This window comes from Eumetopias jubatus, unplaced genomic scaffold (assembly GCF_037043125.1).
Source record: "Eumetopias jubatus isolate StellerSeaLion01/CBP00866 unplaced genomic scaffold, mEumJub1_p1.0 scaffold_4, whole genome shotgun sequence".
Lineage (NCBI taxonomy): Eukaryota > Metazoa > Chordata > Mammalia > Carnivora > Otariidae > Eumetopias > Eumetopias jubatus.
In genome coordinates, this window is record NW_028274810.1 from 78,209,432 (window position 1) to 78,221,088 (window position 11,657).

At 51.7% G+C, this 11,657-nt stretch overlaps 2 protein-coding genes across 3 annotated transcripts in view; one reads left to right on the forward strand and one right to left on the reverse strand.

Annotated features, from left to right (window-relative positions):
* GNL2 (G protein nucleolar 2) overlaps positions 1 to 2,587 on the forward strand; it is a 23,978-nt gene extending 21,391 nt beyond the window's left edge. The window contains exons 13-16 of the mRNA XM_028113902.2: positions 269 to 723; positions 1,025 to 1,104; positions 1,679 to 1,761; positions 2,390 to 2,587. Coding sequence (XP_027969703.1) covers positions 269 to 723; positions 1,025 to 1,104; positions 1,679 to 1,761; positions 2,390 to 2,542 — 771 coding nt within the window. The 3' untranslated portion in view covers positions 2,543 to 2,587. The remainder of the gene's footprint in view (positions 1 to 268; positions 724 to 1,024; positions 1,105 to 1,678; positions 1,762 to 2,389) is intronic.
* DNALI1 (dynein axonemal light intermediate chain 1) lies at positions 2,583 to 10,829 on the reverse strand. 2 transcript variants are annotated; one of them, XM_028113904.2, is made up of 6 exons: positions 10,697 to 10,829; positions 10,026 to 10,171; positions 7,832 to 8,001; positions 6,685 to 6,863; positions 6,209 to 6,373; positions 2,583 to 4,346 (listed from the first exon to the last, which is right to left on the reverse strand). In XM_028113904.2, exons 1-6 carry the CDS (start codon positions 10,775 to 10,777, stop codon positions 4,311 to 4,313), a joined length of 777 nt encoding a protein of 258 aa, XP_027969705.1. In that variant the 5' UTR covers positions 10,778 to 10,829; the 3' UTR covers positions 2,583 to 4,310. The 2 variants fall into 2 exon arrangements, with proteins under 2 accessions (XP_027969705.1, XP_027969704.1); XM_028113903.2 differs by having other exon boundaries at positions 6,685 to 6,941.
* Positions 10,830 to 11,657: the final 828 nt, after the last annotated feature.

The following is an 11,657-nucleotide window of genomic DNA, read 5'->3' on the forward strand; positions in this document are numbered from 1 at the left end:
GCGGATGGTTTGAGTGGTTCGATACTCACAGCGGGCTCATCCTCTGGAACCGCAGCTGACTGCCTCTGATCCCTGCATAGCAGCTTCTGGGTGTAATGCACCTCGGCCTGTGGTAGATGAACACCGTGACTCCAGGGTGGGGGTCTTCAGTTCTTTCCCTTAGCCCCGAGAAGAGGACTGCCTCCTTGAGAGCAAGCTGTCCAGAAATGGTTTTTATTTTCTGATCCCATTTCTCTCCCCCACCTGCACCCCTCTTTGGCCTGAATAGCTCCCGTCCTCCTCATCTTTGGAAGTTGCCACAGAGACAAGCCAGAAGAACGCAGAAGAAGAAGTCACAGCAACTGTGGGTGAAGCCTCAGAGCCTGTCACTGAGAAGGAGAAAGAGAACAGTCACTGTGACACCGACTCAGAAATGCAGCAGATTCTGGCCCGGGTTCGGCAGAACTTCGGCAAAATCAATGTTGTGCCTCAGTTTTCTGGGGATGACCTGGTCCCTCTGGAGATGTCCGACATCGATGAAGCGCTTGAGAGCTTTTCCGAAGAGGAGGAGGGGGAGGAGGACCAGAAGCAGCCGGGAGGCGAGGAAGAGGGGTCTTGCCCGGAGCCCCAGGAAGAACACGCGGCAGATGACACCAAGGCAGTTATTAAAGCACTGGATGAAAAGATTGCTAAATATCAGAAGTTTTTAAACAAAGCCAAAGCTAAGAAGTTTTCAGCAGTCAGGTAGTATCCTCGTCTTCTCACAAATTGTGGTTTGCACGTTCCTTTCTGAGACCCTTGCCATGGGGACTGGAGCAGTATTTTTCTGGGAGGTGGAAGGGAGTTAATGCCATTTTTCAGGAAGTGGTCTGTCCATTTCCAAGCCGCCACTCCCTGAAGTATGAGCAGCGTAGGTCTGCCTCTGACCAAGGCCCAGGGAGCTGCCGGGACTGCGGGGCGTTGCCTCCTGCCCCCAGGTTGGCACCTGATTTGGGCAGCTGAGGGGAGTGATGGGCAGCTTTGTTACTTGACTTTTCTGTTGCAGAATATCTAAGGGACTAAGTGAAAAGGTTTTTGCAAAATCTGAAGAACAAAGAGCAGCTGAAGAAGTTGTAGAAGACACAGGTAAAGTTAAATTCGTCAAACCGCTTAGGTGCAGTGTGCATCTTTAAAACTATGTGAAATGTAACTTTAACCTCTAAACTTGGAGATTGTGCTGTCACCTGCACAGGTGCTTATCATTACCGGCAGATGACCCTGTTCTATATACTGTTTGTCGTACAGCTCAGATTATTCACTTTTCATTCCGCACATCTCTTGGGATTAATTCGGGAAGCTTCCTGTAAAAAGAGTCCATTAGTAACCTTACAATCTAGGGGTGGGTCAGCCAGATTTTTTTTGTGGGAGGTGGGATGGGTCAGGTATCTATTCTTAACTCCATTGGACTCACAGCTTCTATGTGGAAAGTGTGTTTCCGTGGCATAAATGCAAATCCTGGCATGGCCTGCAAGGGCCTCCTGGCTTGGCGCCCTCCTGGCCACCCCCCGCTTTCCTCTGCGCCGTGCCTGCCACACTCCATGCTCACTGGCCTTCTTCCTCCAACACATCAAGCTCATTCCTACCTTAGCATTCACACACAAAGTTTTGAAAGTTTGAAAGTCCTGTTTCTTCTCTGTGTATTCGTGTGTTGTGTTTCCAGAAGGGAAAAAGGGAAAGAAGAGGAAGGCACAGAGGGAAGAGGACCATTCAAATAAAACTCGCAGGATGCTTACATCCAAGGAAGTACGTGGTTTTGATCTTAAACATTACCCAGGAAGTAGAGAGGAGAAGTCAGTTTCCTAGGAGACACACTTTCCAAAACTGATGGTCTGGAGTTGAATTCTCGGAACCCCGGTTCTAGGTGACCTAGTTGAGATCAGTTCCATAGCATCAAGAGTCGGCCCAGTGGATGGCGGTCCTTGAGTTCTCGATCGCTGTCCTCAAACATGTGGACTATCCTCTAGAAGGGTCTGCTGGTTTTCTGTGAGCAGAGCTGTGTAGGCAGATGGATCCCTGCCGTCAGCTTTGTAACTGGGCTCATCAGAGCTGGGGTGGGCCCTGCTGGGAAGGGAAGAGCTTGTTCTCAGAAGTGTTCACCCTTAGACAGAGGACTACTTGTCAGGAGTGCAGTAGAAGAGATTCCAGCAGGGAGGACGGACCAAACGACAGTCTAGAACGGGGCGCGTCACGAGTTACGGTGGAAGGGCACACTTGGGTCTGTGAGGGGAGCCCTTGCTTGTTACTAGCGCTGATTCTAGTTGTTGGGGGAGCAGCACAGGAAGGGAGCACAGAGAAAGAGGGGCCTCTTCTGTGACTTTGCCGTGATTGATGGTTTTTTTTTTTTTTTTTCCCCTTTCGCCATTGTTTACAGCGGAGGCGAGCAGTGCGGCAGCAGCAATCCAGGAAAGTTGGTGTGCGTTACTATGAAACCCACAACGTGAAAAATAGGAACCGGAACAAAAAGAAGACCAATGACTCTGAAGGACAGAAACACAGACACAAAAAATTCAAACATAAGCAGTAATGTTTTAAAAGTTTATTAAATTATACAAAAATATGCAATTAGAAACTGTGTTCCTTCTCTTCATGCCCAGTCGGCATTTCTAAGGCCATGATGCATTTGTTCTGAGGTTCGACAGTTGAAACCCTTCACCGGTGCTGGTGAAAATAAAGTCCCTACACCTCTAAGGCTTTAGGTGATGGGGTCCAGTGGCACTTCTGACACTTAAATGAGCCCTCTTCGTTCCTCCAGAGCGTACCCATGGCATGCAGACCTCTGACAGAAACAGATGAGGTCTACAGAATGGAAAGGGTGGAATACCTTTTATACTGGCAGTTAGTTTGGAACAGAGGTGTGAAAAGAAAATCTCGAAGATGTAGGGTATGTGGCCTACGCTTTAAAATAGGAGGGAAAAATGCCGCTTCAGCTCTCCCTCCGAGTCCGTTAGATGGACGCAGTCAGGACACAGGTACTTTACTGTCAGGGAGTCCCGGGACTGGCGCATCTCAACGAACAGAGTTCTTTCCCATGAGAACGGCGGCCCAGACAGGTGATTTCAGTGGAGCCTTAGAATGCCTCAGGACACCAGGTTGGGGTAAAAGCTGGCTTCCAGTCTGAGATGAGAGGGACAGGGCATGTTTGACCCGGAATCCAGCTCTTCTTGTTGGCCTGCCCTTCTTTCAGGGAGTCTTGGAACCGTAACAGGGACGATGTCGGGTCAGAGCTCCACTAAGGAGGGTCCTTCTTGGCACCTCCTGGGGAATACTGCGCAACTTGAGGCGCTCCAGCCGGGCGGACACGTTCGTGCCTTCCTAGGTGTTGGTTGTGCAGCGGGCATGAAGGGTGGAAGTCCCTCATCTTGCTGCGCTAGCCTACCCTGGACTGCCCTAAATGGAAGATCTGTGTTGCTCACTTACTCTTCTGGGTCTATGAAACCAGGAGCAGCCCTGGGCCTCTGAACTTTGAGTTTAACCTGGGAGGAATAGTAAAATGCAGCCTACAGGCCATAGCCTCCTCATTAATAATTAGAGCAGCACGTGAGGTTTGGGTACCTCTCCAGTTGTTCATCAAACATAGCTAGTTAGAGGGGTATTAGGGTCAGGGTGTGATTTTCTGCAGAATAAGATGAACAAACCAAATCAGGGCTCCTGAGGTGCAGGCAGCTCACAGTGGACCTCGTGACTTGTTTCTTCCCAGCAAACATTTACTTTCTCAGAAGCCCTGGCTTTGGCTGCCATTGCTGCCTCACCTGGGCAGTCTGAGACTAGGGAAGAGGCTGGGGTGGGCTTGGCGGGCAGGGGTAAAATGACCTAGTATAAACGCAGAACTCCAGCATGAGTCACTAGACCCGCACTGGGGTAGGGATGGTGAAAGACCTCAGGGGAAAGACTGAGGCCTCAGCAGCCCAAGGTCAGATACAAGATGCATCATGGACCAGAAATGGGACAGGCAGGCGGCTCATTCAGCTAGAAATAATTGATAGTATGGAGCAGTGGTGGGAAGGCAGTTTCACCTGCGAGGGATATGGCCGAAAGCCTTACTTTCTGAGTTGGCAAATCCCAAGGTTGGCCACATACAGAGACTGTCGGCTGCACCACCTTCCACTGCCCAGCCAGGAGCCTGGCTGCCAGACCTAAGTGTTCCATGCCACTGGGGCCACGTGTGACTTCTGACATGTAGGTGGGGACCAGGGGGAGGATATGGCCTGTTCACTCAGGAAACTAGCTTTTATTTTTATTACAACAGGCTTAGGATGGGGTAGCAGTGCTTGCTGAGACCCATGTGGAAATGATCACTTCTTTGGTGCAATAATACCTTCCAGTTGGGCCTGAAAAACAAAAACAAACTCCATTAATATTTGAAGCTTGCAGCCTTGGCGCTGAGAGGTGATAAAGTCCCTGGGAAGAAGAATCCAATGCTGCCCCGCCAAGTGTTTTTCCCTCCATTCCCAATTCCATATTTCCTAGATAGCCGGTTTCGGGCTTGGCATCCAGTCTTGCTACATTGGGAGAAACCAGAGCTGTCCTGGTTTCCATACAATAATGGCTCTGCGTATAATATAAAGCACTGAAAAGGAAATTGAATAAAAGTTGTTGAAATAGTGGTTTTTTATGGCTCAGATTTCAGGCCTGAAATGCTAAGGTAAACATCTGGCTCTCTGGTTCGGGATCCTGGGAGCTCTGAGTTGGGACGAGAGATTTTGGAAACAGCCATTTTTCAGCCACTTAGACAACTTGACACCCAATTAGAGAAAATTGCTACCAGTAAGTAGGGAGCTGTCCATCTTGTATGTAAAGCTTAAGACACTTGGGAGTTATTTACTCTGCTCCTCCAGCAGCCAGGAAAATAATTTACTATCATGGTATGTGGACAGATCTTTAAGTAGGTCTATCCTAGGGACAGCAAGCACTGCTTTATTTGCAGTGCAGCTTGGAGCCAATAAAAATAACTCACTTCTAAAGAGTCCTTCACCCTGGGGATGACAAGGTTGCTTGGAAATGTTAGAAAGATGCCAAGGTGTTCCACTTTGCTCCTGCTGCTGGTGCTGTAGGAGGAACTGAGGAACTTGGGCTTATGATAAAGGAACATGGCAGATAAGGCACGCAGCTTCAGAAGCTGCTAAGTAAACAGATTCATGTCTGGCTGTGAAGTTTCTAGCTTTTCTTTGTTAAACTCAGCAACAGGAAAACCTGTTGTCCTGCACTAGCAGTTCATACAAGCCCTTCCTTATCTCAAGTGCCTGTCCTCCTTGCTGGAGCCCCAAGAAGCCTGCCAGTCACAAGAATGTAAGCTTTCCATGAGACTAGGGAGGAAAGGGAGACAGCATCCAGGGGCCCCTCTGACCAGGGCCATGGAAGACCACCACTAAACATCAACAGGTCCTATATCTAGAACAATGGTTCTCAAACTTCAGTAAGCACCAGAATCGCCTGCAGACCTTGTTAGGCTGTTGGGCCCCAACCCCAACGTTTCTGATTCAGTCGATCTGGGATGGGCCCAGTGACTTGTATTTCTAAAAGTTCCCCGGTGATGCTGCTGGTCTAGGGCCCAACCTTAGAGCAGTTTCAGATCCCACAGAGAGCCTGGAGTTTCAGACGCCTGGCCCCGCTCCAGCTCAGCTGGATAAATGTAAACCACTGGCAAAGGGACTTTGAGGAAAAACACCTACCGTTGAACTCCTCTGACCACACACCTGGGGAAGGTTCCTAATTTGAAATGGTTCTTCCCTCTCAAAGGGCCTTCCCTTCCCATCCCAAATGCCATGCCTCAGAGGGGCTGCAGGCAGGAAAGGCCTCCCAGAAAGCCTGCTGAAGAGATCCAGCCCATGCTAGGAAGGCTCCAAAGTATCAGCTGTCATGGGAGAGAAATTCCACTTTCTGCCATATCCACCTCTCCTGGAGGAGGGGTAACTTTTTTTCAAGGGAAAACAAACCCTCCACTGGAGAGCCGGGCTGAAGTGTTGTGGGAATCCAGGGCCAGATGCATGCAGAAGCTGCACAGTGAACCCTCACCCCTGCCCCCACATCAGCTTCCTTCACTCCTTCACTCCTTGGCAGCACGTGGGGACAAGTCTGCTGACTCCTCGGTAGGAAACGGAGCTGCCTCCTGGCCCCTGCACAGCTGGGGGGCGGCAGGCAGGAGCCCCAGCACCTGGGCCTGCTGTGGGGGAGGCTGGGGAGGGGGGCCCACCTTCAGCTGCTGATTCGTGCGCTTGAGGAACTGAATCTCCTCGTTGTGCTTCTTCTCCTCCACCAGTCTCCTCTCGATCTCCCGCTTCTCGGTGGCCTCACACTTGGCCTTCTGCTCGTTCACTTGCCTCTCCAAATCTCTCTTTTCTGTTTCCAATTCTGCAATCTGAGGACGGAAACTCGGGTCATCCTGGGCCTCCACCAAGAGGACAGGCCGGTGTGAGTGCCTGGGCGGAGGGGACCTGGGACGCAGCCGGCCAGGCTCACGGTGCCAGGGTCTGTGCTGCCACCCAGTGGGAGGCCGGTGACTGGCAAGCACCAGGCGGGCCCGCACACTCTGAACCCAAGGGTCCCCGCTGACAGGATGGCCAGAGCCCCCTCGGAGGTGAGACTTTCGTCTGGAATGACAACCCTGTGGCCCTGAGCTGGGCAGAAGAGTTCACAGAGGGCGGAGGCCTCGTGGTCAGCCCCACTCACTTTCCTCTCCATGTCGGACTTCCCCTGCTCGGCCTGCAGCGCCTTCCTCATGCCGAAGGCCACGCTGCTCTCGTACAAGGTCTGGTAGGCGGCGACAGTCATGCGGATCTCATCCCGGACTCGCAGCAACAGCAACCCCCTCTCCGCACAGTTGATGGTGACCTCTCGTATCAGCTCGTCTTCCAAAGCGCATAACAAGGAGTTCAGGAGGGCAGGCGGGAGGGAGACTGCACCATGTCTGGGGCTCACCGCCCTTCCTACTGGGGACAGTGTAGCGTGTGTCCTCCCCACTCGGAGACAGAGGCCCCAGGAGCCTTGCCAGACAACTACTGCTCTGAAGGTGGCACTTGGGAGGATAGGCAGTCGGCGAGCCCAGGGCAGAGGGAGACAGGAGCCCTCGGGTTTGCTTGTAGCTGGGAGGCTCCCCTTACTGACCCTCAGGTAGAAACCCCATGGTATGAGTCAGAGAAATCAGACTTTTCAGCTTGAGGATGGTGGCTGCTTTAAGGCAGCTGGGAAATCCTGTGTGCCCCGGTGGCCGGATGGGCTTGGGGCTGCCAACAGTAGGAATCAGAGCTTGCCCTCGCATCTCGTCCGTGGATGCTGACCGTCGTCATCCTCAGACTGAAGGGAGCCTGCTGGCCGCAGGGTTTGGCAACAGTTTGAATGTCAGAGTCTGCACGGGCCAGTGAGTTTGGGCTGGGGGACAGCCATTTGACACTATCACTTAAATCTTTTGTGACTGTCGGTTAATAGCAAATTATCCCGAAATATTTTTCTGGGCCAGAGGGCTGAATGCTGATGGATGGGTATAAATACAGAATATTTAGTCTTTCTGATTAAAAAACTAACATGCTTATTATTAAAAAAACTGTTTTTTAAAAATTCAAAATGGAAGTTCTTGTCTTCAAACATTTGCTAAGAGGTTAGGAACTGGGGGGTCACGTTGGCTGGCAGATGAGGGGGAGGGGGGCGCGTTTAGCAGATCCTGGGGCAGGGGTCGGGGAGGGGGAGAAAAAATGATTCCAGGATGGGGTGGGCTTCAGCTCAGGGACACTCAGGGCTTGGGTCTGTGCTCAAGGGGAAGGGCAGGAAGTAGGAGAGGACCGCGTATTCCCCCAACGCCAGCCCTCGCCAGGCCACTCACCAAAACACTGCGAGTAGAGCTCCCTGCGCACGGGGCAGATGCCGGTCTCTCTGGCCTGCCGCTGCTGCAGCTTCAGGTCCAGCTGCTCCTGGAGATGCACCACATCCATCCTGGTGCTGGGGGTGCTGGACACCTGCTGGATCCATAGCTGCGTGTCCTCCACCCATTCCCTGTGGCACAGACACAGCCAGGCTGAGCAAACCCACAGCTAGAGGGGCCTCAGGACGTGAGCAGAGATGGCCCTTTGGGTTCTCTGCCTGAGCAGGAACAAAGGGGCAGCTCTGTCACCAACCCACCAGAAGCTTCCATCCCTCTCTCTTCCTTGGGGAGTGTGGGGCTCCATAGCCACACCCACTAAACTGCCTCCACGGGGCCTCTACCTGGGAGCTGGGCAATCTCTACCCTCCTATGGCTTTCTGTGAAACCATCACCCATGTTCCAGATCTTACCCTCCTAATGGGTTGAGGACAGATTCATAGACCTCATTGCTTGATTGGAAAAGAAGGCCCAGTGAGAATTCCCCACTGACTTGTGGGGTGGGAGACACAGGGCACCCTAAACCTTGTGCCAGCCAGAAAGAGGCACAAGTGTGCAGTGGGGAGCTTCCTGAAGGCGTGCAACTATGTGGTCCCCTCCCCGCTCACCCCACCCCCCTCCCCCCAATAAACCTTGTGTCAGAGGCTTGGCCAGGTTCTGGAATCACAAGGAGGGAGCCTGAGGGTAGAATCACCATGGGGAGAGGATTTCCATTTATTGACAGGAGGAAATCACCTGAAAAATCCCCCCTCCCTTCTTTGACTTCCATCTCGGACGAGATGGCAGTCACTCTTTTCATTACAGTCTTAGAAACTGTACTGTCAACTTATTACCTAAAAATAGTTGACTAAGCATGTCAGATAGTCATACACGTGGCTGCAGAAGGAGGGAGCAGGGTGAGGGGATGGTGAAGAAGGGAGAAGGTGCTCTTTTATAAGGATTCTCAAGGAAGGCCCCCTTGAGGAAATCACATTTGAGCAAGACCTGAGTAAAGAGATGGAAGGGAATGAGGTGGACATCGGGGGAAGAGTATCCTTGGCAGTAAGAACAGCAACTGTCAAGGCCCTGAGGTGGAAGGGTGATGGAAGTATTCCAAAGACAGCAGAGGCCCCTGTGGCATCAGCACACTGAACAATAAGGAGAATAACAGGAGACGAGATCATGGATATATGAGGAGCCAGATCGTGCCAACTCTTGCAGGTCATTGTAAGGACTTTGGATTTTATTTTATTTTTTTTTAAAGATTTTATTTATTTATTTGAGAGAGAATGAGAGATAGAGAGCACGAGAGGGAAGAGGGTCAGAGGGAGAAGCAGACTCCCTGCTGAGCAGGGAGCCCGATGTGGGACTCGATCCCGGGACTCCAGGATCATGACCTGAGCCAAAGGCAGTCGCTTAACCAACTGAGCCACCCAGGCGCCCAGGACTTTGGATTTTAGTTGGAGTGACATGGGAAGCCATTAAAGAGTTCCTGGCAGAAGACTGGCATGATCTGGCTTAGGATTTCAGGGCTGTTTGGAGAATAGATTGTATGAGCAAAGAATGGAAGCAAGGTTTTCAGATAGGAGACCACTGTAGGTGACAAACAGTGGCAAGGAAAAAAATGGTGGAAGCAGAGGGGGTGGAAAGTGGTTAGATTTGGGATATAAATTTGAAGGTAGAGCCAAAATAATTTGATGAAGGATAGGACATGTGATGTGAAAGACCAAAAGGAATGAAGGGTGGCCTGAGCCACTTGTAGAAAGGAGAAGACTGGGGATGAGTAGGTTGGGAGAGGGGGACATCATGATTTAGTTTGGACATGCTGAGTTTGAGATGCCCAGGAAACACCTTCATGAAGATAATGAGGAAGCAGTAAAATACATGGGTGTGGAGTTTAGAGGAAAGGACAGGGCTGGAAATACACATTTGGGAGCCATCGGCATGTAGATGGTATTTAAAGCCAGGAGCCTGTTTGAGCATTCAGGAAAAGAGGAGGATAGAGAAGAGGTCTCCCCCCACCCTTCCAGGATCCAGCCATCTGCAAGCTCTAGGAGTTCTGGGATGCTGGGAGGAAATCCGGGCCAGGAACAGAGGGACAGGGTGCCTCTTCCTACATTCCCAAGTTCTGGGCTGCAAAGCCTGGGGTTTCTCGAAGCCACTGCACCTATGTTTTTACCTTGGGGGTAGGATGGCATTCAAGATTTCTTCTGCCTGCTTTGTAGGATCTGGGACACAAGAAGTTGAGGGGAGCTTGGTCTTTGGTGGCTGTGGAACTGGACCAGAGGGTCCAGGCTGCTGGGGGCTGACTTTCAGTGGCCGTGCCTGAGAATGGATAGGTTAGGGCAGGAGGTGATTCAGACACTGAACTCCACATATCCAAGCCCTCTCGGTTGCCCCAGGTCTTCTAAACACCCTTCCCCTCTTCCCAGCTCACTTTCCCCATCTCTCTTCTCAGAAGTTATGTCTCAGCTGAAGGAAGCCATGAAGAGTCTTTGGTTCCATCCTAGCCCAAGGCCTGTATCTCCTGGAACCAATGTTTCTGGCACAGGTGCTCAGCCCTGTAGTGATGGAGCGAGCAAGCACTACCAGATCTATTCTTGGAACAGACTACTATGAAAAAGAGTGAGCCCCATCCATCTCTGTGACTTCCTCCCTCATCCTAAATCTGCCCTCTGGGGTCACCCATCTGCGCTTCTTGTGCCGCTCTCCCATCTTCCTTCCCCCGTCCCAATTCCCTTTGCTCCCAGTTGCTGCAGCCCACGTCTCTCGGGACCCGGGATCCTCATCGCAGGGATCTTTCCCCACCGGAGCTTCCGGGCTCCCCCGCCCCCTAAGACCCGTCCTTACTTTGGGGCTCCGCTTCTCCGTATTCCGGCTCACCAACACCGGGGTGTCATACTTGAGCAGAGAGTCCGCAGGGGGGATCATGGCGGCCACGGTGGTAGCAGCCCGGCCGTGGCCCCTCGAGTGTGCGCCTTGTTTGCCGTCACCATGGAAACCTCCTCTCCCTTCCCGGTGGCCTGGGCGGGGCTTCGGAGTGGGGCGGGGCCAGCAGCACAGAGTTTCCGCTCAGCCTCCGTGAAAAATTCTCCTTGCGCTTACCTTATCTGGGTTCCTGCTCACCAGGTCGCCTTGATACTCTTGGAAACATGCAAAACAGGAGTTCGAGTCCCTGCGCTGCATCTCGCTCGCAATTTGAATGAGGTGGCAGATCCCCTTAGCTAACCCCCAATTTTGTCACCTGCAAAATGGGAGTCATGTGACTCCTCAATGAAGGCTTGGGGAAGATTCCCAGAGGAAGGCATCTGGAGTTCCCAGGTTTTAAAAAGTATTTATTTTGGGGGCGTCTGGCTGGCTCAGTCAGTGGAGCATGAGACTTTTGATCTGGGGGTAGTGAGTTCGAGCCCCACCACTGGCTGTAGAGATGACTTGAGAATAAAAATATTTTAAAGTGTTTTTAGGGGGCGCCTGGGTGGCTCAGTCACTGAGCGTCTGCCTTCGGCTCAGGTCGTGATCTCAGGGTCCTGGGATCAAGCCCCACATTGGGCTCCCTGCTCGGCAGGAAGCCAGCTTCTCCCTCTCCCACTCCCTCTGCTTGTGTTCCCTCTCTCGCTATGTCTCTCTCTGTCAAATAAACAAAATCTAAAAAAAAGTGTTTTTAGTTAAATGTTGAAATGACAGCATAACAAAGTTCAAGAACAGAGGGGGGCATACTAATGACTTGCCCACGGGCTACTATCTGTGATTGCTTTTCCCTCTCTCCTTAACTTCGTATTTCCAAACTTAAATGTAATCACAGTTTGCGCAC